Genomic DNA, 23,353 nt, shown 5'->3' on the forward strand with positions numbered 1-23,353 from the left:
CTGGAGCAGCTTCCCGTGGCGGCGCTGGCAAGATGCAGAGCTACTGCTGAGAGAGCAGAGCTGGCAGTGCAATAAAGCTTGTGGGTCTCGAGCTGAAATCACTGAGGGGCTGGGGTAGGGACAGGGTTTGGGCTTGGGACAGTGACACTTGGGGCAGGAATCAGTGTGGGGCGGAGATAGGGCCTGTGGCACCGTCGCTGCAATGGCTGTGTGTCTGTGGAATTGGGATTATAATTGGGAATGTGGACTGAGAGGCTGGGGCTGAAATCAGCGTAGTGGTAGGATTGCATCTGTAGAACTGGGAGGGTGTCTGGAGCTGAGATAGGGCCTGTGGCAGCGTTGCTGAAATCCCTGAGTGGCTGTGGAATAGGGATTAATGGGCGGGAACGTGGATTGGGTGGGAGAGCTGAAATCAGTCTAGGGCTGGGCTTGTAACTTTGGAATTGGGATAGGAATTTTGGGGCTGGAGGAGCACCTGGGGGACTGGGACTGGAAGGGTGAGGGTAGAGCTGGAAAGTGGCAGAGCTGGAGCCAAGCTGAAGATCCTGCAGTGAGAACCTGGAGCAGCTTCCCGAGGCGGCGCTGGCAAGATGCAGAGCTACTGCTGAGAGAGCAGAGCTGGCAGTGCAATAAAGCTTGTGGGTCTGGAGCTGAAATCACTGAAGGACTGGGGTAGGGATGGGTTCTGGGCTTGGGACAGTAACACTTGGGGCAGGAATCAGTGTGGGGTGGAGATAGGGCCTGTGGCACCGTCGCTGAAATGTCTCTACAGCTGGAAATGGGATTGTAAATTGGGAATGTGGACTGGGCGGATAGAGGTGAAATCAGTCTAGAGCTGGGCTTGTGTCTTTGGAATTGGGATAGGAATTTTGGGGCTGGAGGAGCACCTGGGGGACTGGGAGTGTGAGGGTGGAGCTGGAAAGTGGCAGAGCTGGAGCCAAGCTGAAGATCCTGCAGTGAGAACCTGGAGCAGCTTCCCGAGGCGGCGCTGGCAAGATGCAGAGCTACTGCTGAGAGAGCAGAGCTGGCAGTGCAATAAAGCTTGTGGGTCTGGAGCTGAAATCACTGAGGGGCTGGGGTAGGGATGTGTTCTGGGCTTGGGACTGTAACACTTGGAGCAGGAATCAGAGCAATCACTGTGAGATAGGGCCTGTGGCACCGTCGCTGCAATGGCTGTGTGTCTGTTATAGGGATTGATGGGTGGGAACGTGGATTGGGTGCGAGAGCTGAAATCAGTCTAGGGCTGGGCTTGTGTCTTTGCAACTGGGATAGGAATTCTGGGGCTGGAGGAGCACCTGGGGGACTGGGAGTGTGAGGGTGGAGCTGGAAAGTGGCAGAGCTGGAGCCAAGCTGAAGATCCTGCAGTGAGAACCTGGAGCAGCTTCCCGAGGCAGCGCTGGCAAGATGCAGAGCTACTGCTGAGAGAGCAGAGCTGGCAGTGCAATAAAGCTTGTGGGTCTGGAGCTGAAATCACTGAGGGGCTGGGGTAGGCATGGGTTCTGGGCTTGGGACTGTAACACTTGGGGCAGGAATCAGTGTGGGGTGGAGATAGGGCCTGTGGCACCGTCGCTCTAATGGCTGTGTGTCTGTGGAATTGGGATTATAATTGGGAATTTGGACTGAGAGGCAGGGCTGAAATCAGCATAGGGGTAGGATTGCATCTGTGGAGCTGGGAGGGTGTCTGGAGCTGAGATAGGGCCTGTGGCAGCGTTGCTGAAATCCCTGAGTGGCTGTGGAATAGGGATTAATGGGCGGGAATGTGGATTGGGTGGGAGAGCTGAAATAAGTATAGGGGTGGACTTGTGATTTTGGAATTGGGATAGGAATTTTAGGGCTGGAGGAGCACCTGGGGGACTGGGACTGGGAGGGTGGAGCTGGAAAGTGGCAGAGCTGGAGCCAAGCTGAAGATCCTGCAGTGAGAACCTGGAGCAGCTTCCCGAGGCGGCACTGGCAAGATGCAGAGCTACTGCTGAGAGAGCAGAGCTGGCAGTGCAATAAAGCTTGTGGGTCTCGAGCTGAAATCACTGAGGGGCTGGGGTAGGGTTAGGGTTAAGGTTTGGGACAGTAACACTTGGGCAGGAATCAGTGTGGGGCGGAGATAGGGCCTGTGGCACCGTCGCTGCAATGGCTGTGTGTCTGTGGAATTGGGATTATAATTGGGAATGTGGACTGAGAGGCTGGGGCTGAAATCAGCATAGTGGTAGGATTGCATCTGTGGAGCTGGGAGGGTGTCTGGAGCTGAGATAGGGCCTGTGGCAGCGTTGCTGAAATCCCTGAGTGGCTGTGGAATAGGGATTAATGGGCGGGAACGTGGATTGGGTGGGTAGAGTTTAAATAAGTATAGGGGTGGACTTGTGATTTTGGAATTGGGATCGGGTTTGTGGGGCTGGAGGAGCACCTGGGGGACTGGGACTGGGAGTGTGAGGGTGGAGCTGGAAAGTGGCAGAGCTGGAGCCAAGCTGAAGATCCTGCAGTGAAAACCTGGAGCAGCTTCCCGTGGTGGCGCTGGCAAGATTTGGAGCTACTGCTGAGAGAGCAGAGCTGGCAGTGCAATAAAGCTTGTGGGTCTCGAGCTGAAATCACTGAGGGGCTGGGATAGGCATGGGTTCTGGGCTTGGGACAGTAACACTTGGGCAGGAATCAGTGTGGGGTGGAGATAGGGCCTGTGGCACCGTCGCTGAAATGTCTCTACAGCTGGAAATGGGATTGTAAATTGGGAATGTGGACTGGGCGGATAGAGGTGAAATCAGTCTAGAGCTGGGCTTGTGTCTTTGGAATTGGGATAGGAATTTTGGGGCTGGAGGAGCACCTGGGGGACTGGGAGTGTGAGGGTGGAGCTGGAAAGTGGCAGAGCTGGATCCAAGCTGAAGATCCTGCAGCGAGAACCTGGAGCAGCTTCCCGAGGCGGCGCTGGCAAGATGCAGAGCTACTGCTGAGAGAGCAGAGCTGGCAGTGCAATAAAGCTTGTGGGTCTGGAGCTGAAATCACTGAGGGGCTGGGGTAGGGATGGGTTCTGGGCTTGGGACTGTAACACTTGGAGCAGGAATCAGAGCAATCACTGTGAGATAGGGCCTGTGGCACCGTCGCTGCAATGGCTGTGTGTCTGTTATAGGGATTGATGGGTGGGAACATGGATTGGGTGGGAGAGCTGAAATCAGTCTAGGGCTGGGCTTGTGTCTTTGCAATTGGGATAGGAATTTTAGGGCTGGAGGAGCACCTGGGGGACTGGGAGTGTGAGGGTGGAGCTGGAAAGTGGCAGAGCTGGAGCCAAGCTGAAGATCCTGCAGTGAGAACCTGGAGCAGCTTCCCGAGGTGGCGCTGGCAAGATGCAGAGCTACTGCTGAGAGAGCAGAGCTGGCAGTGCAATAAAGCTTGTGGGTCTCGAGCTGAAATCACTGAGGGGCTGGGGTAGGCATGGGTTCTGGGCTTGGGACTGTAACACTTGGGGCAGTAATCAATTTGGGGAGGAGATAGGGCCTGTGGCACCGTCGCTGCAATGGCTGTGTGTCTGTGGAATTGGGATTATAATTGGGAATGTGGACTGAGAGGCTGGGGCTGAAATCAGCGTGGTGGTAGGATTGCATCTGTGGAGCTGGGAGGGTGTCTGGAGCTGAGATAGGGCCTGTGGCAGCGTTGCTGAAATCCCTGAGTGGCTGTGGAATAGGGATTAATGGGCGGGAACGTGGATTGGGTGGGTAGAGTTTAAATAAGTATAGGGGTGGACTTGTGTCTTTGGAATTGGGATAGGAATTTTGGGGCTGGAGGAGCACCTGGGGGACTGGGAGTGTGAGGGTGGAGCTGGAAAGTGGCAGAGCTGGAGCCAAGCTGAAGATCCTGCAGCGAGAACCTGGAGCAGCTTCCCGAGGCGGCGCTGGCAAGATGCAGAGCTACTGCTGAGAGAGCAGAGCTGGCAGTGCAATAAAGCTTGTGGGTCTGGAGCTGAAATCACTGAGGGGCTGGGGTAGGGTCAAGGTTTGGCTTGGGACAGTAACACTTGGGCAGGAATCAGTGTGGGGCGGAGATAGGGCCTGTGGCACCGTCGCTGCAATGGCTGTGTGTCTGTGGAATTGGGATTATAATTGGGAATGTGGACTGAGAGGCAGGGCTGAAATCAGCATAGTGGTAGGATTGCATCTGTGGAGCTGGGAGGGTGTCTGGAGCTGAGATAGGGCCTGTGGCAGCGTTGCTGAAATCCCTGAGTGGCTGTGGAATAGGGATTAATGGGCGGGAACGTGGATTGGGTGGGTAGAGTTTAAATAAGTATAGGGGTGGACTTGTGATTTTGGAATTGGGATCGGGTTTGTGGGGCTGGAGGAGCACCTGGGGGACTGGGACTGGGAATGTGAGGGTGGAGCTGGAAAGTGGTAGAGCTGGAGCCAAGCTGAAGATCCTGCAGTGAGAACCTGGAGCAGCTTCCCGTGGCGGCGCTGGCAAGATTTGGAGCTGCTGCTGAGAGAGCAGAGCTGGCAGTGCAATAAAGCTTGTGGGTCTCGAGCTGAAATCACTGAGGGGCTGGGGTAGAGCTGGGGGCTAGAATATGGACTGCATGCTTTGGTCAGGGACTGTTGGTTTTGAGTAGAAATTACTGTGGGATTGGGATTGTATTTTTGGAACACTCTGGGGAGTCTAGTAATTCTATTGCAAGCCATTGGAGGGAACTGGGAGTACTGGGTAGAGTCAGCTGTTCTATGGGGAAGGCTCAGGTGTGAACAATGAGGGGGAGGAGGGGCCAGGGATTGGGCTGAGGCCCCTTGGCTGTTGTTCGGACTCAGGAGCTGTAGCAGGACTTCTTAGACCGTGACTCAGGTGAGTCTGTTTCAATTTCACCTTTCCAGTCCCTTCCCACTATCCCCAGTCCCTCCTGAGTCCCTCCCAGTTTCTCCCAAGTGCCCCAAACCCCATCCCAGTGCAGCCAGTCCCCTCCCTGTTCCTTCCCCAGTGCCTCCACTCCTTCCCGATTGCTCCCACTGCACCCCAGTCCATCCCTAGTACCGACCAGCTGCTGCAGATCCTGACAGCCCTGGCCTGTCTGTGTGGGTAAGCACAGTTTTTGATAGGAAGCAACTGAGAGAACAAACTTTTTACTATCCTTTTAGTGTTCCTTTAATTCCCCTTTTATGTTTATAGTATTTTGCCTTTAGTTTCCCCTTTGACTAACCAATATCGTGTTATCCATAATATTGTGTTAAGATCCTTTTTTTTTTGGTATCCCTTTTCACTAGTTAATACTGTATTAAATGCTGTTCGTAGTATTTGTCTTAATGCCACCCGATAAGGTAGTTAGTTTGTATCCTTTTTAGTTTTTAATTCCTCTTGCTAAGTTTATTACTATTATTATTATTCTCACTGTAATAAAAGATATTTTGTGTGCTTGAGTATTTTTTGGCACTTGTCTTTATTCCGGACATGTATCCAAACGTACTGCTACACCAGTGCGTTGTGCTCCTTTTCCCTGTGCATCCCATTCCCATCCCAGTCACTTCGCAGTCCCTCCCTGCTCCCTCCCCAGTTCCCCCAGTCCTAGCCCAGTGCCACCAGTGCTCCCAGTCCCACCCCAGTGCCCCCACTCTCATCCCAGTCCCTTCCCACTTCTCTCAGTGCAAGCCAGTGCACCCATTCCTTCCCAAGTGTCCTCCTGCAGTGCAACTCAGTCCTTCCCCAGTTTGCCCAGTTCCATCCCAGTCCTTTCCCACTGCCCCCAGTCCCATCCCAATTCCCTCACCAGTGATCCCAGTCTATCCCAGTGCTTCCCTGCTGTATTACAGTCCCTCCACAGTGCACCCCTGTCCTTCCCTACTGGCTCAGTCCTATCCCAGTTCCCTCCCCACTGACCTCAGTCCCATCCCAGTAGTGCCCCAGTGTGTCCTAGTGCCTCCCCAGTGCCTCTCAGTCCTATCCCAGGGCCTTCAGTCCCTCCCCAGAGAATCCCAGTCCCAGCCCAGTTCCCCCAAGTGCCCCCAGGGCCTCTCCAGTGCCCTCAGTCCCGGCCCAGTCCCTCCCCAGTGCATCTCACTCCTATCCCAGTGCCCCCAGTCCCACGGTCCCCAGTCCCTCCCCAATGACCCCCAGTCCCATCCCAGTGCTCCCAGTCCCCTCCCGCCCCCCGAAAATCTCAGTCCCACCCCAGTGTCCCCACTCCCAGCCCAAATCCCCCCAGTGCCCCCAGTCCCTCTCCAGTGTCCCCAGTCCCATCCCCATCCCTCCCCATTGCCCCCAGTCTTTCCCAGTGCATCCCAGTCCTTTTCCATGATGCAAGAGGCACAGGGGGCATGAAATCCCTCAGCTGCTCTGAGGTTCTGCAATTCAGTTGTTCTAAATTAGGTAATTTTCTTGGTGAGCAATTTGAGTTGTTAGACAGCGCGGACTGCAGAAGCATTTTTCGTTGAACTGATTGTTTTTTAGGTTATTTTAAAGCTCTCCTAAAAACTCTACACCGGCGTGTGTTCGCTGCACCTGCATTGGGGGCTGCAGGGAGAAGCTGGGGGGGTTTGCTCTCTGCTTCTTTCCCACCTTCCCCTCGGTTCCCTGGGACTCCAGGGAATCCCAGCTCCCCTTGGCTTCTCCGGGGGCCTCGCGGCAGGGTTTCTAAGTGTGACCCTGAGATTTTCTGGCCTTGGAACTGATTGCTGTTTCAGGGCATGGCTCACCGAGCAGTCTGTCTTTTAACACTTCCTGGGGCAGGAGAATTGCAGCAGAAGAAAGCAAAGGAAGCCCAGAGCCAGGACTAGGAAGGCCCAAGCCTCTGGCAAGCCCAGGCCTTGCTGCTCGGTGCTGATTGTGCTCGGGGCTTGTTCCTCACCGTTGGGGTCCGAATGAGAGGGGAGCGAGAGGCAGAACAGCTGCTGCTGCTGCTGCTGCTGCTGGGGCTGAACTGTCTGCAGTGCCCGGGGGCCGGGCAGGACTTGGCCCCGATGCCTGCATTGCTCTGCAGCGGCCAGGAAGGGGTCCCAAAAGTCATCCCCCCGCCTGCTGTGCTGCACAGCAGGGGCTGGCTAGGCCGGTTCCCGGCCGGGGGAGCCCGGGGGAGGCCGTGCTGGGGCTGAGGGGCTGCTGCTCTCTGGGCCTCTCGGGGTTTGCCTTGAAATCCCAAAGCCTGGGCCTGCGCGGGGGGGAGGAGGCAAGGGTAACTCTAAATTGGTTTCTTGTGGAGTGTTTTGGGGCCGAGTTAATGCTCTTGGCTTGTTGTGTGTCAATTCCCAACCTCGGTCAGGGCTTCGCGGGGAGCGTTGCTGCTGCTGCTGCTGCCGCCGCCGCCGCCGGGAGAGAGAAATCCTTTGAGAAGCCGGGATAAAAACAGCAACTCTGTGAATTGCTCAGCTTTTCCTAGGGAAGGGCAGGTTTTAGGGAAGAAAGGCCCGTCCTCGCGAAAGGCGCCGCGGGTCTCGCAAGGGGGGGCCGCGTGGCTGCAGTGCCGCTCCCGGCCGTGTCCGCCAGGCGGCGACTGCGAGGCAGCGCCCGGCGGTCGGGGCGGGCTGGGAAGCGGCGCCTGCGCAGAGCGAGGCGTTGGCCGGGCCGGGCCTGGAGCGCTCGGGGCCGCCGGGCAGGGCAGGGGCGGGGACCGGCCGGGGCGGGGGTGGTGGGGGTGGGGGTAAGAGCAGGTTTTAGGGAAGAAACGCCTGTGGTGAGTAATCAGAAGAGAAGGGTGAAAGCCAAGAGCCTTTGACTTCCCCAGTGCACTTAATTTTCTTGTTCTTCTCTCTTTCAGGACAGGGAAAATCATTGACTTCGGTCCAGCAATGCCAAATGTGTTGGGGTGTGAGCAGCCAAAGGCAACAGGCTCCAGCCCCACCGACTGGCGCTTGGGGCACCTGGTGCTGCCCGTGGGGTGGGGTAAGTCAGAGGGACACGTTTCTCTCCTCCTGGCTGTTGGCATTTGCTCCCTGGGCACTGGCTCTGTTTCCACTGCAGGCTGGTCCTTGCGTGCTGGGAAGGGTGGAGAGGAAGGGGCAAAGGGCCAGGTGAGCGTGGGATCCCTGAGCTGTGGGGTTGGGCTGTGCTGAGTGGGGCAGGTTGGTCCCTGTTGGTGAGCCTGAGCCTTGGCTTGGGGGTTCAGGAGCCCGGGGGGCCAAGCTGGGGGGTGTTTGCAGCTCTGCCCGGGCTGGAGCTGACACAGCACTGGGGGAGAGCCTGGAGCTGGGCTGGGCCGTGGGACAGATGCAGGGGAGCTGGGGGAGGGTTTGGGACTCCCTGGGGGAAAAGGAGGGGATGGATGGGCTGGATGGAGCCACAGGCCTGTGCTCCTGGGAACACACTTGTCCAGGGTGCTGGGATCCGGGTCAAACTCTAGTTCCCCCCCGTGTCCAGGGGTGCAGGGTCTGAGGGATTGGATTTCCCTGGCGGTTTGCAGGAGACCAGGAGTGAGAGGAACGCAGTGCCAGAGCAGGCTGTGTTTGCCTCTGAGGACAGAGAGCCTGTGGGCTGAGGTGAGATTGCTGTGAGTGTTGGGATGAGCATTCCAGGGAACGGGGAGCTTGGAATTCCAGGTGCTGATGGAACCATCGCCTTAGGTGTGTTTAGTTTGTGTCTGTGGGAGCTGGGATTTGGGCTGGAGAGCTGTTGCTGGGAACAAAGGGTGGAGAAAACCTGCTCCACGGATGTGTAAAGAAGGATGAAGTAGCAGGGAAGGGGAGTATTTCTATACAGTATCAATATTCTCCATGTGGGATGGAGCAGCAATGGGGGTGGTTGGGTTTGGCCTGGGCCGGTCAGGATCTGCCATAAACAACCCACCAGACCCTGAACCCTCACTGGACATGTCCAGCCCCTCAACAGAAACCCAAGTTGTTCATTAACTGTTACAGAGGAAAAATGATTGGTAATTGCTTCTGATCCGTGGAGAATCTCCTTTGGAATGATCAAGCAGAGAGCGTACCAAGGCAGGCAGAGCATTTCTTTTGGCTCTTTTTTTTTTTTCTGGTTTGTCATTTTCTCTTTGGCTTCAATGCGTTTTGTGTGCTTCTGTTCAGAAAGCAGCAAATATATCCTGATAAGCCCCGAATATGCCAGGAGGTTTCAGCCGGGAGGAAAGGAGCTGTGGAAGAAAAGCAGCCTAAAAATAGCCAGCGGGGATCATCAGGTTTTCCAGCCAAGAAGAACAAGGAGAGAGATGAGGGAATCGGGTTCCAATTCCTAATGATTTGGTGGGTGCAGGAATGATTTGTGTGTGTTTTCCAGTCCCTTTTGATTCCTGAGATGATTTTAAAATGATAGCTTTAGCAATCAACTAAATTGAAGATGTTGTTTTTGAGAGGAAATGATGCCAAATAAATGCAGAGTTTTGGGTCAGTTTTGGGGATGATTTGGGTCAGTTTTTGGGGTCAGTTTGGGGTCATTGTTTGGGGTGATTTGGGTCAGTTTTGGGTCAGCTTTGGGTCAGCTTTTGGGATGATTGGGGTCAGTTTTGGGTCAGCTTTTGGGATGATTGGGGTGGGGTTTTGGGGTCAGTTTTGGGTCAGCTTTTGGGGTGATTGGGGTCGGTTTTGGGTCAATTTTTGGGGAGCACTGGGTGTTACTGGGGGTTGTTGGGGAGCACTGGGTGTTTCCTGGGGAGCACTGGGTGTTACTGGGGGTTGTTGGGGAGCACTGGGTGTTACTGGGGTGCACTGGGGAGCACTGGGTGTTACTGAGGGTTGTTGGGGAGCACTGGGTGTTACTGGGGAGCACTGGGTGTTACTGGGGAGCACTGGGAGAGCAAATGAAAAATAAAGGAAATAAAAAATAACCGAAATAAAAAAGGAAATATAAAATAGAAAAGAAAATTTAAAAAAAAAAAAGGGGCAAAAAACCTAAAAAGGAAATAAAATGAAAATGAAATAAAAGAGAAAAAAAAAAAAAAAAAAAAGAAGAAACGCCTTCTTGGGCACCCCGTTTCCTCTCCTCCCCCCCCCGAACCGTAAATTGCGGGGTCATCACCCCAAAAATGTGAGAAGGGGACCCGAAAATGTGGGTGGGGGAACCCCAGGGAGCCGAAAAAGTGGAGGGGGAGCCGCAGTAAGAAAGCGAAGCCGGGCGGTCGGGCGGCGGGGTGGGGGGGGAAGCCGAGGTGGCGACGCCGGCGCGTGCGCAGTCGTTGGCAAGACGCCGGCGATCACGTGGTAAGTAAGGGCAGGCAGGAGCGGGACCGGCGGCGCATGCGCAGTGGCTCTCGTGCCGGTGCAGCGCTCCCTGCTCGAGTTAAGGGCCGGTTCCGGCGGCAGGGCGGGACTGGCGGTCTCCCGTCTCTCCCGGGGTGTGTGGGGGGGGAATAACATGAAGATTTTTTTGGGGGTGAAAGCGCAGAAATTAGCGAGGAGGGACGCTAATTTGGGTAAGCTCGGTCACCGGAAGTAGAGAGCGACCGGAAGTCCTCCAAAGCCCCGGCGCGGAAGTCCGCCAAGCCCACAGTAAAGATGGCGCCGCCAGGACCGAAAGGACCACACTAAAGATGGCGCCCCTGCCCGGAAGTCCGCCAAGCCCACAGTAAAGATGGCGCCGCCAGGACCGGAACGACCACACTAAAGATGGCGGCGCGGCGCTCCGCCCTCCCGCCTCGTTCCGCTCCGCTCCCCTCCCGCCCCCGCTCCCCAACCCCGCTCCCCTCCGCTCCCGCTCCCGCCGTGGCCTGGAGATGCTGTCGGAGCTGCGCCGCCGCCTTCCCCCCCCCCCCAGGAAGCGACCCACGGCGCCAGATCCGACGGACATCGTCCCCGGGGTAAGCTGGGCGCGGCGGTTCGGCGCGGCCGCTCTTCTGCCTCCCCCGCGGCCATCGGCGACTGCAGGCAGGGGAAGCGACAGGCAAGTTTCTCGCCTCTGCGGAGAAACTTGCACCTGCGTGCCGCCGCAGGGCCGGGTTCGGATGTGCCCTGGCATTGCACACGCACCACACCCCCCCGCGGGGAGGGTGTGCGCTGCCTCGGGGCCCCTGTCTGTGCTGCCGGGAGAGAGAAATCCTTTGGGAAGCTGGGCTGGAAACAGCAACTCTGTGAACTGCTCAGCTTTTCCTAGGCAAGGGCAGGTTTTAGGGAGGAAAGGCCCGTACGCGCGAAAGGCGCCGCGGGTCTCGCCAAGGTGGGGGGGGGGGGGGCGGCTGCAGTGCCGCGCGCGGCTGCAGTGCCGCTCCCGGCCGTGTCCGCCAGGCGGCGACTGTGAGGCAGGGCCCGGCGCTCGGGGGCGCTCTCGCAAGCGACGCCCCCGGCAAAGCGGCGGGGTTTGGGCGCTGCCGGCCTTCCCCCGCAGTGCCCGGGCTGGCCCGGCGCCTGGCAAAACCTCTGAGGGAAAAGGCAAGCAACAGCTGCGCTTCTTCTGCCCTTTCTTTAGCCAGGGACTGGAACACAGACAAAATCGAGGGGCTCTTTGACCTGTGCCGCAGGCTCCGAGCATTTTTCAGCCTTCCTTAGCAGGGCATTCTCACCCTTTGAAAAGCTGAAAGGCTTTAACAGCTGGAGACGCGCCTGCAGCTGTGCAGATTAATGTAGTTTCTTTTAGGAAACGAAGGGGAAGTTTTCCTGTTGTGAGCCTAAATACCGAGTCTACTCTGCTTTTTCAATCAGGTGACGAAGCTTATGGAAAAAAAGACCAAAGGCCTCGAGGTGAGTACATTCTACCGAGTTCTGCTTTTCTGGGATCGGTTTGGGAAAATCACGTGGAATTCTAAAAAGCTTCTCTCCGTGTTTTCTAGTTGTTTTTTCAGCCTTGGTCTAAGTTTCCTGTAGAAAAGGGCATAGAATTATTAGAACAGACAAACTAGGCTTTCTCGGGAGAGATGGAAGAAAAGTCAGCTGATTGCAGTTCTACTTTTCTTGTCTTCCCTTCGACTGTCATTTTCTCTCCCCTGCTGTTCAAATAGGCAGCAATTAATTGCTCTGCTGAAGAGTTTGCTGTACTAAGTGTCTGTCAAATTGATGCCTTCAACTCAAGATAGCACCTGCTCCTTAGTTACAAAAAGTTCCTCACAGGAAATTTCCAGGCGTGCCCATAAATCTCCTCGCTGTTTGTTTGGGAGAACGGGGTTTTCTCGTCTGTCACAGAATAGTCGTGGCATTTGCTATTGAATGCTGGTGGCAATCTAGTCAGAAGAGGACCCCATGCTTCACTAATTTTGCCTTTTTGTTGTTGGGGGTGACTTCTTCCCAGGGATGTTCTTCTTGCTCCCCCGGGGCAAACGGAGGTGTCAGCGTCAGGAGCCATCCTAACTGAGGCCCCGGTAGGGAAGTGCTTTTTGTGTGACTGGACGGTGAAGCTGTCTGTGGGAATGACCTGGCTAGTGCTCAGTGTAGTCCTAATTAAGGTGTCTTTTACTCCGTGTTCCCAGGCTCCCTGTTTCCCTTTGGTCGCCGTGGGTGTGCCGGACGCCTCTGGCAGGACTAACCCTGTGGCTTTTATGTCCAACGTGCTGTGCTGTGTGTGCCTGCAGGTAAGAAAAGCTGGGAGTGCAGTCCCTCTGCTTTGATTGCTGTGTCTCTTGGGTAGTGATTTTGGAAGCGGCGCCCGCGCAGGGCGAGGCGTTGGCCGGGCCGGCGCCTGAGGCGCTCGGGGCCGCCGGGCAGGGCAGTGCCCGGCTGGTGGGTGCCTCACAGAGAGAAGAGCCTGGCCCTGGGAAGGCAGGAGCCTGGGCTCAAGCTGCTCTGGACCGCTGTGGGGATGGGTTTGAAGTTTTGGGATCACTTGTTTCTGTCCCTACCTTCCCACTGAAAACAATAACTTAAGAAGTTCTCCTCTGGACTGGTCCAGAGAAATTGTGGAGTCTCCATCCCCGGAGATTCTTAAAACACTTTTGCTCAGGCAAAGTTGTGAGCAACCTCTTCTGCCTAATCCCGCTTTTTGAGCAGGAGAGACTGGACTAGATGATCTCCAGAGGTATTGTCCAACCCCCACCATTCTGTCCTTCTCTAAAGGGGCTTGGCACTGCCCTTTTGAACTGTAATCTGTTGATGACCTGTGTTGAGGTCACACTGCAGCTTGTTACACTGCAGCTTGTCACACTGAATGGCAGCCTGAATAATTTCATATTGAACTGTGATTAATCACAAGATGAAAGCTCAGATAGGCTGGTAAGAGGCAGTGTTCTTTGCTGCAGCATTTCCCACCTGAGGTAATTTTCCTTGTTCTGAAAGTGTCAAGTACAGTTGGGCAATGTACTACATAGGAAGAAGGGAAAGAATCTCAAAAGCAAATAAATGAACAAAAAAACCCTTTAGATTTGCTTGTGCAAGAAGAAGATTGTTCTTCCACTCAGCCAGGTTTTGAGAGGACAAATTAATTGTTTCTCTGACAACAGTATACACTGGAGGCTGTTAATGATCCCATAGTCTGTGCTAAAGGTTTTAGCTGATTGTGTTTGTCATCAGCTTTTACTAAAGAAAAAGCAAGCCTTCTCGGCTGTGTGGATATTACAGGAACGAAATGATTCCATTCATGTAGATAATGATAACAGAGCCAAACCAAAAATATTGTAAGTGTCCTATGTGGAACAATATACAGAATTTCAAAAGGGATTGTAGTGGTCCCATATACAGAACTAACATACTTCCTGTTCCTTATTTGCTGATCAGGTCATGTTTATCTGCCTGTCAGGACTGTTGGAGCACTGGATGGAGAGCAGGTCATATGAGGAGGATTACGGAGTAAAAGGCAGCTTGTACTGAAGTGCAGGGAAAGTATAAATATTGATATATATTGGCACAGCGCCTGGCCTTAATGCTTAAAATCCTTTGGAGAGCTGTCTGCATATTTACTGTATTAATGATCAAATGCAAGGCTGTGTTGGGAAAGGTCTTCCATTTGGAAGTCAGTAGTTGAGACTGTCTTGCCTATGAAAAAGAGGGAGAATTTTCGTTAGAGGATGTAGGATTCTGGCTGGTAATAGTCTTAATTCAAGGTATTTTTAGAGAATTGGTTTAATACAAGCAGAACAAATGGCCAGAAGTGTAATGAGAGACAAGTTGAAATTAGAAAGTAGATGTGCATTTTGAATGTATTGTCATAGCAACTGATTAAATTCTCCCTCTCTTGCTGTTCTGGGGGACCTTTTAAATGTGCTTTGGCTAAATGAAAAGTATTAGACTATTTCAGAGCCAAAAGGTCAGTTCTTGTTGTCTCTTTTGCACTTTAATTCTAGTACACTGATACTTGCTAACCACTTATAACCCTAGATGCAGAATGAGAACTCGGGTTATTAACAGTAAAGAAGTAAACAGCAGAAAGACTTGACCTTTCTTTTGAATTGCCCTACAGTGTTACAAAATACCAAACAAACCTCCTTCCCCAAAGAAACACCCCCCAAAATACCCCAACAACTCACCAAACACAAAATCACCGACAACCAAAAAGCAGAAGTAACAAACATGAACAGCAAGTGGAGGAAGAGTTTGAAAGCGGGCTGGACAGAAGCAGAAGTGTTCCTGCCCACTCTTAGGCCACTGTGCTGATTAAATGGGTGTTGTTAGGTTTAGATTAGTAGTTCGTTGTTGTTGGGGTTTTTTCGGTGGTGTTGATTTTTTTTTGTTGTCGTTGTGGGGGATTGTTTGTTTGTTTGTTTTTATTTTGGTTTTTTTTCTGTATTAAAAATCTGGCTCAGTTACTCTCTAGTTCTGGTGTGTTCTCTTTTCCAGGTGGTTGGTGTTTCTGCAGTGTTTGGCACAGGACTGGGGGAGATTTTTAACCCAGCTTTCTAAAGCTGTAGATGAATAGGAGAGGTAAGGGGATAACTTCTGGTCCGCGACCCAGTGACCACTTCCTGAAGGTCCTGATTCATGAGTCTGCTCCTTTGATTTGAAGGAGTGTACAGCTGCCATAGCCAAGGTAGCTTAGGGTGTCCAGTATCAGCATAAAAAGCAGCAGTAAAAAGGAACTATTCAGAGATGAATTTTTGTGCTGTTCCGTGAAAAAGTAAAAGCTATCTGTGCCAGCAAGTCTGTGAAGTAATTTTTTTCTTGTAGTTCCATACCAAGTTTTGAATTGTTGCTGTTTTAATGAAGTATGTTCATTGATTTTGCATCCATTGGTTTCAGAATCCAAATCTGGGGAAAAAAGTACTGTCTTTCTGAAATGTCTCTCAAACATGAAAGCCTAGAGAAAACTTTTTTTTGTGAGTAAAAAGAAGCCTCCAGGATGATCCTTATGCAATACAAATCATGTGTTTTTCAGACTGAATGCACTCCCTTTATTCACCTGTTCAGAGAGTATCGTCCAGAATACGAGCGCCTGAGAAAAACACTGGTAAGTGTTTTTAGCTGTTTTACACCTGAACAGTGTATCTTGGGTCACTTTTGTGCACACAATTGCCTTTATGCTGAGAGGGTCTAACATTTCATTTACTAGTCGTACTCACTGTGGGAAAACTCCTGTCCTGAAGGAGTCCACCATTTGCCTTTTTTTTCCTAGATGTGGTGGAGCATATCTTTACAAAACTAAAGATTTTGTAAAACAGATGTTGCTCACTGGTTTAGTGCTAATACTTGAGCTAATTGTGTGAAAATGATTGGGAAATAAGATTGTGTCTTCCATTCAGATGGACAGAGAGTTCTTAAAAATAAATTTCCAAAGGGATTTGTTGAGACTATCCCTGTATCTTCCTGCACCAGTGAAGAGTACTAGTTTGACTTAGTAAGAAAGACTGAATTGCAGTGCCAAAATCAGTAGCTCTGCTCACCTTGAGTTCTGGCTGTCCAAAGGACAGTTCTCTGCAGGCACAGCTACACAGAGTTTGGCTTCCCGGCGCTGCTGAAAACGTCCTAGAATCCCACCTGACTGGAGGTTGCTTTCCACGCTTAGTCAGAAGTTCTGTGTAACCTGAGTTGAAATGTAAGACCTGCGTAGTGACTTCTGCTCTCTGACTGGGGGACAGGCTGCTGGGTTTGGGTGAGGTTTCTCTTCTCCTGATGTTTTAAATGTTCTCAGAATCCACATGTAAATCTTTGTCTACGGGAGAAAGCTCAAAATAAACAAAAGAGAGAGCAGCTGGAACACTTGTGGAAGGACATGGGCAGCGTGTGTGTGCAGGGCAGCACACTGGCAGGTACCTCCCCAGGAAGATAAAGTTTACTGCAGAAGTTTTCTGAAGAGTTTGCCTTGTGAAGTAGTACAGTGCTTCTTTGTCCTCACAGCAGAAATGTGAAAGCAGCTCCATGTTAGAGGAGCAGGGCTTTAGTTCCTGTGGGATTGGTCACACTTAGCTCTTCCTGTGTCAGTCACAGGTTTGGAAGAAACCCCGCTGTGTAGCTAAAGCAGTGGACCTACTAGAAATAATGAAATACTTTAGAAAAGGCGAAACAGTCAGATCAGAATATGAGAAAGCTCTGCTGTTGGCTGCACTGTTCCTTAGATGAGGCGAGTAGGTGCTGATGGAGTCTGTCCTGTGTCTGGGATCCACAAGCAGCTTTCTGTCCCCTTAGAGCAGGTGTTCATTGCTGGGTTTCTGTGCAGATAGAAACCTTACCTTTAGCAAGCTGCTGTGCTGTGTGTGTGCCTGCAGGTAAGAAAAGCTGGGAGTGCAGTCCCTCTGCTTTGATTGCTGTGTCCCTTTGGTAGTGCTTTTGGAGGGGAATCCCAGAGCGATTTGGTTTGAAGGGGACCTTCAAAGGCCACCCTGTCTTCCGTGGGCAGGGACACCTTCCACTGTCCCCCGGTTGCTCTGAGTCCCGTCCAGCCTGGCCTGGAACACTTCCAGGGATGGGGCAGGCTCAGCTTCCCTGTGCAGTGTGCTCTAATATCTCCCCACTGGCATCCTGAAAAATGTTGTCAGCGTGTTTTGTTGGACGACGGTAAGCAGGACCTGGGTGAAAAGGACATTCTCTGAGGTGCTGGGAGAAGGAGGACTCGTGCGGGCACCTCCAGAGACAGCGGGAACGGGAGCGTGCTGCGGAGAAGGAAAATTCCAGGGGGTGGGTGCCAAGAAATTTGTCCTTCCCTTGCCCTGTGCTCTGCACTTAGCAATGGGTCAAGTGCAGAAGTTTCCTGGGGACCCTGGGAAATGAGGCCGGGTCTGCTAAGAAAAGTGGGGCCAAGGGAGCAGGACCTGGGTCTGCGAGCGTGGGAGAAACAAGGGCCGGGTGATCCTCTGCCTCCAGGAGGGAGGGCAGCAGGAAAGGCCACAGACTAAAGCACTGAAGTGCCGTTCCCCAGGGAGCCCCTGCCCAGCACTGAACTTGCTTGTGCACTTGCTGTCCCTTTCCCAGCGGAGCCGAAGCGTCGGGTGCGGGTGCCGGGGGGATGGAGCTGCCAAGGACAAACTGGGAGGGTGTTTGCGAAGGAAGGGGGTAGAAGGAGCTCTTGATGTGCTTTTTTTACTTCTTCATCCCACAGAATTGCCACGAGAGGAAATACTTCAGAGGGGCTTCCCTCCAGATAAGCCCTGAATGTGCCAGGAGGTTTGAGCCGGGAGGAAAGAAGCTGTGGAAGAAAAGCAGCCTAAAAATAGCCAGTGGGGATCATCAGGTTTTCCAGCCAAGAAGAACAAGGAGAGAGATGAGGGAATTGGGTTCCAATTCCTAATGATTTGGTGGGTGCAGGAATGATTTGTGTGTGTTTTCCGGTCCCTTTTGATTCCTGAGATGATTTTAAAATGATGGCTTTAGCAATCAACTAAATCGGAGATGTTGTTTTTGAGAGGAAATGATGCCAAATAAATGCAGAGTTTTGGGTCAGTTTTTGGGATGATTTGAGTCAGTTTTTGGGGTCAGTTTGGGGTCATTGTTCGGGGTGATTTGGGTCAGTTTTGGGTCAGCTTTTGGGGTGATTGGGGTCAGTTTTGGGTCAGCTTTTGGGATGATTTGGGTCAGGTTTTGGGGTCAGTTTTGGGTCAGCTTTTGGGGTGATTTGGGTCGGTTTGGGGTCAATTTTTGGGGAGCACTGGGTGTTACTGGAGGTTGTTGGGGAGCACTGGGTGTTTACTGGGGAGCACTGGGTGTTACTGGGGGTTGTTGAGGAGCACTGGGTGTTACTGGGGTGCACTGGGGAGCACTGGGTGTTACTGAGGGTTGTTGGGGAGCACTGGGTGTTACTGGGGAGCACTGGGAGAGCAAATGAAAAATAAAGGGAATAAAAAACAACCGAAATAAAAAAGGAAATATAAAATAGAAAAGAAAATTAAAAAAAAAAAAAGGGGGCAAAAAAACTAAAAAGGAAATAAAATGAAAATGAAATAAAAGAGAGAGAAAAAAAAAAAAAAAAAAAAGAAGAAACGCCTTCTTGGGCACCCCGTTTCCTCTCCTCCCCCCCCCGAACCGTAAATTGCGGGGTCATCACCCCAAAAATGTGAGAAGGGGACCCGAAAATGTGGGTGGGGGAACCCCAGGGAGCCGAAAAAGTGGAGGGGGAGCCGCAGTAAGAAAGCGAAGCCGGGCGGTCGGGCGGCGGGGTGGGGGGGGAAGCCGAGGTGGCGACGCCGGCGCGTGCGCAGTCGTTGGCAAGACGCCGGCGATCACGTGGTAAGTAAGGGCAGGCAGGAGCGGGACCGGCGGCGCATGCGCAGTGGCTCTCGTGCCGGTGCAGCGCTCCCTGCTCGAGTTAAGGGCCGGTTCCGGCGGCAGGGCGGGACTGGCGGTCTCCCGTCTCTCCCGGGGTGTGTGGGGGGGGGAATAACATGAAGATTTTTTTGGGGGTGAAAGCGCAGAAATTAGCGAGGAGGGACGCTAATTTGGGTAAGCTCGGTCACCGGAAGTAGAGAGCGACCGGAAGTCCTCCAAAGCCCCGGCGCGGAAGTCCGCCAAGCCCACAGTAAAGATGGCGCCGCCAGGACCGAAAGGACCACACTAAAGATGGCGCCCCTGCCCGGAAGTCCGCCAAGCCCACAGTAAAGATGGCGCCGCCAGGACCGGAACGACCACACTAAAGATGGCGGCGCGGCGCTCCGCCCTCCCGCCTCGTTCCGCTCCGCTCCCCTCCCGCCCCCGCTCCCCAACCCCGCTCCCCTCCGCTCCCGCTCCCGCCGTGGCCTGGAGATGCTGTCGGAGCTGCGCCGCCGCCTTCCCCCCCCCCCAGGAAGCGACCCACGGCGCCAGATCCGACGGACATCGTCCCCGGGGTAAGCTGGGCGCGGCCGCTCTTCTGCCTCCCCCGCGGCCATCGGCGACTGCAGGCAGGGGAAGCGACAGGCAAGTTTCTCGCCTCTGCGGAGAAACTTGCACCTGCGTGCCGCCGCAGGGCCGGGTTCGGATGTGCCCTGGCATTGCACACGCACCACACCCCCCCCGCGGGGAGGGGTGTGCGCTGCCTCGGGGCCCCTGTCTGTGCTGCCGGGAGAGAGAAATCCTTTGGGAAGCTGGGCTGGAAACAGCAACTCTGTGAACTGCTCAGCTTTTCCTAGGCAAGGGCAGGTTTTAGGGAGGAAAGGCCCGTACGCGCGAAAGGCGCCGCGGGTCTCGCCAAGGTGGGGGGGGGGGGGGGGGGGGCGGCTGCAGTGCCGCGCGCGGCTGCAGTGCCGCTCCCGGCCGTGTCCGCCAGGCGGCGACTGTGAGGCAGGGCCCGGCGCTCGGGGGCGCTCTCGCAAGCGACGCCCCCGGGAAAGCGGCGGGCTTTGGGCACTGCCGGCCTTCCCCCGGAGCGCCCGGGCTGGCCCGGCGCCTGGCAAAACCTCTGAGGGAAAAGGCAAGCAACAGCTGCGCTTCTTCTGCCCTTTCTTTAGCCAGGGACTGGAACACAGACAAAATCGAGGGGCTCTTTGACCTGTGCCGCAGGCTCCGAGCATTTTTCAGCCTTCCTTAGCAGGGCATTCTCACCCTTTGAAAAGCTGAAAGGCTTTAACAGCTGGAGACGCGCCTGCAGCTGTGCAGATTAATGTAGTTTCTTTTAGGAAACGAAGGGGAAGTTTTCCTGTTGTGAGCCTAAATACCGAGTCTACTCTGCTTTTTCAATCAGGTGACGAAGCTTATGGAAAAAAAGACCAAAGGCCTCGAGGTGAGTACATTCTACCGAGTTCTGCTTTTCTGGGATCGGTTTGGGAAAATCACGTGGAATTCTAAAAAGCTTCTCTCCGTGTTTTCTAGTTGTTTTTTCAGCCTTGGTCTAAGTTTCCTGTAGAAAAGGGCATAGAATTATTAGAACAGACAAACTAGGCTTTCTCGGGAGAGATGGAAGAAAAGTCAGCTGATTGCAGTTCTGCTTTTCTTGTCTTCCCTTCGACTGTCATTTTCTCTCCCCTGCTGTTCAAATAGGCAGCAATTAATTGCTCTGCTGAAGAGTTTGCTGTACTAAGTGTCTGTCAAATTGATGCCTTCAACTCAAGATAGCACCTGCTCCTTAGTTACAAAAAGTTCCTCACAGGAAATTTCCAGGCGTGCCCATAAATCTCCTCGCTGTTTGTTTGGGAGAACGGGGTTTTCTCGTCTGTCACAGAATAGTCGTGGCATTTGCTATTGAATGCTGGTGGCAATCTAGTCAGAAGAGGACCCCGTGCTTCACTAATTTTGCCTTTTTGTTGTTGGGGGTGACTTCTTCCCAGGGATGTTCTTCTTGCTCCCCCGGGGCAAACGGAGGTGTCAGCGTCAGGAGCCATCCTAACTGAGGCCCCGGTAGGGAAGTGCTTTTTGTGTGACTGGACGGTGAAGCTGTCTGTGGGAATGACCTGGCTAGTGCTCAGTGTAGTCCTAATTAAGGTGTCTTTTACTCCGTGTTCCCAGGCTCCCTGTTTCCCTTTGGTCGCCGTGGGTGTGCCGGACGCCTCTGGCAGGACTAACCCTGTGGCTTTTATGTCCAACGTGCTGTGCTGTGTGTGCCTGCAGGTAAGAAAAGCTGGGAGTGCAGTCCCTCTGCTTTGATTGCTGTGTCTCTTGGGTAGTGATTTTGGAAGCGGCGCCCGCGCAGGGCGAGGCGTTGGCCGGGCCGGCGCCTGAGGCGCTCGGGGCCGCCGGGCAGGGCAGTGCCCGGCTGGTGGGTGCCTCACAGAGAGAAGAGCCTGGCCCTGGGAAGGCAGGAGCCTGGGCTCAAGCTGCTCTGGACCGCTGTGGGGATGGGTTTGAAGTTTTGGGATCACTTGTTTCTGTCCCTACCTTCCCACTGAAAACAATAACTTAAGAAGTTCTCCTCTGGACTGGTCCAGAGAAATTGTGGAGTCTCCATCCCCGGAGATTCTTAAAACACTTTTGCTCAGGCAAAATTGTGAGCAACCTCTTCTGCCTAATCCCGCTTTTTGAGCAGGAGAGACTGGACTAGATGATCTCCAGAGGTATTGCCCAACCCCCACCATTCTGTCCTTCTCTAAAGGGGCTTGGCACTGCCCTTTTGAACTGTAATCTGTTGATGACCTGTGTTGAGGTCACACTGCAGCTTGTTACACTGCAGCTTGTCACACTGAATGGCAGCCTGAATAATTTCATATTGAACTGTGATTAATCACAAGATGAAAGCTCAGATAGGCTGGTAAGAGGCAGTGTTCTTTGCTGCAGCATTTCCCACCTGAGGTAATTTTCCTTGTTCTGAAAGTGTCAAGTACAGTTGGGCAATGTACTACATAGGAAGAAGGGAAAGAATCTCAAAAGCAAATAAATGAACAAAAAAAACCCTTTAGATTTGCTTGTGCAAGAAGAAGATTGTTCTTCCACTCAGCCAGGTTTTGAGAGGACAAATTAATTGTTTCTCTGACAACAGTATACACTGGAGGCTGTTAATGATCCCATAGTCTGTGCTAAAGGTTTTAGCTGATTGTGTTTGTCATCAGCTTTTACTAAAGAAAAAGCAAGCCTTCTCGGCTGTGTGGATATTACAGGAACGAAATGATTCCATTCATGTAGATAATGATAACAGAGCCAAACCAAAAATATTGTAAGTGTCCTATGTGGAACAATATACAGAATTTCAAAAGGGATTGTAGTGGTCCCATATACAGAACTAACATACTTCCTGTTCCTTATTTGCTGATCAGGTCATGTTTATCTGCCTGTCAGGACTGTTGGAGCACTGGATGGAGAGCAGGTCATATGAGGAGGATTACGGAGTAAAAGGCAGCTTGTACTGAAGTGCAGGGAAAGTATAAATATTGATATATATTGGCACAGCGCCTGGCCTTAATGCTTAAAATCCTTTGGAGAGCTGTCTGCATATTTACTGTATTAATGATCAAATGCAAGGCTGTGTTGGGAAAGGTCTTCCATTTGGAAGTCAGTAGTTGAGACTGTCTTGCCTATGAAAAAGAGGGAGAATTTTCGTTAGAGGATGTAGGATTCTGGCTGGTAATAGTCTTAATTCAAGGTATTTTTAGAGAATTGGTTTAATACAAGCAGAACAAATGGCCAGAAGTGTAATGAGAGACAAGTTGAAATTAGAAAGTAGATGTGCATTTTGAATGTATTGTCATAGCAACTGATTAAATTCTCCCTCTCTTGCTGTTCTGGGGACCTTTTAAATGTGCTTTGGCTAAATGAAAAGTATTAGACTATTTCAGAGCCAAAAGGTCAGTTCTTGTTGTCTCTTTTGCACTTTAATTCTAGTACACTGATACTTGCTAACCACTTATAACCCTAGATGCAGAATGAGAACTCGGGTTATTAACAGTAAAGAAGTAAACAGCAGAAAGACTTGACCTTTCTTTTGAATTGCCCTACAGTGTTACAAAAATACCAAACAAACCTCCTTCCCCAAAGAAACACCCCCCCAAAATACCCCAACAACTCACCAAACACAAAATCACCGACAACCAAAAAGCAGAAGTAACAAACATGAACAGCAAGTGGAGGAAGAGTTTGAAAGTGGGCTGGACAGAAGCAGAAGTGTTCCTGCCCACTCTTAGGCCACTGTGCTGATTAAATGGGTGTTGTTAGGTTTAGATTAGTAGTTCGTTGTTGTTGGGTTTTTCGGTGGTGTTGATTTTTTTTGTTGTCGTTGTGGGGGATTGTTTGTTTGTTTGTTTTTATTTTGGTTTTTTTTCTGTATTAAAAATCTGGCTCAGTTACTCTCTAGTTCTGGTGTGTTTCTCTTTTCCAGGTGGTTGGTGTTTCTGCAGTGTTTGGCACAGGACTGGGGGAGATTTTTACCCAGCTTTCTAAAGCTGTAGATGAATAGGAGAGGTAAGGGGATAACTTCTGGTCCGCGACCCAGTGACCACTTCCTGAAGGTCCTGATTCATGAGTCTGCTCCTTTGATTTGAAGGAGTGTACAGTTGCCATAGCCAAGGTAGCTTAGGGTGTCCAGTATCAGCATAAAAAGCAGCAGTAAAAAGGAACTATTCAGAGATGAATTTTGTGCTGTTCCGTGAAAAAGTAAAAGCTATCTGTGCCAGCAAGTCTGTGAAGTAATTTTTTTCTTGTAGTTCCATACCAAGTTTTGAATTGTTGCTGTTTTTTTAATGAAGTATGTTCATTGATTTTGCATCCATTGGTTTCAGAATCCAAATCTGGGGAAAAAAGTACTGTCTTTCTGAAATGTCTCTCAAACATGAAAGCCA

At 52.2% G+C, this 23,353-nt stretch overlaps 1 protein-coding gene across 11 annotated transcripts in view; it reads left to right on the plus strand.

Annotated features, from left to right (window-relative positions):
* LOC135415218 (uncharacterized) overlaps window positions 1–23,244 on the plus strand; it is a 75,349-nt gene extending 52,105 nt beyond the window's left edge. The window contains exons 1-10 of one of the 11 annotated variants that reach the window (XR_010430995.1): window positions 11,147–11,567; window positions 12,112–12,181; window positions 12,290–12,391; window positions 14,589–14,672; window positions 15,124–15,195; window positions 17,281–19,000; window positions 19,834–19,872; window positions 20,417–20,486; window positions 20,595–20,696; window positions 22,894–23,244. Coding sequence is in view for 5 of the 11 variants with exons in the window: in XM_064656885.1 (XP_064512955.1) it covers window positions 11,529–11,567; window positions 12,290–12,391; window positions 15,124–15,195; window positions 15,877–15,994; window positions 17,281–17,333 (384 nt within the window). In the remaining 6 variants the exon portion in view is untranslated. The other 10 variants (XR_010431004.1, XR_010430998.1, XR_010431008.1 and 7 more) reach the window with 10 other exon arrangements.
* Window positions 23,245–23,353: the final 109 nt, after the last annotated feature.

Source organism: Pseudopipra pipra, chromosome 5 (genome assembly GCF_036250125.1).
Source record: "Pseudopipra pipra isolate bDixPip1 chromosome 5, bDixPip1.hap1, whole genome shotgun sequence".
In the NCBI taxonomy this organism is placed as follows: domain Eukaryota; kingdom Metazoa; phylum Chordata; class Aves; order Passeriformes; family Pipridae; genus Pseudopipra; species Pseudopipra pipra.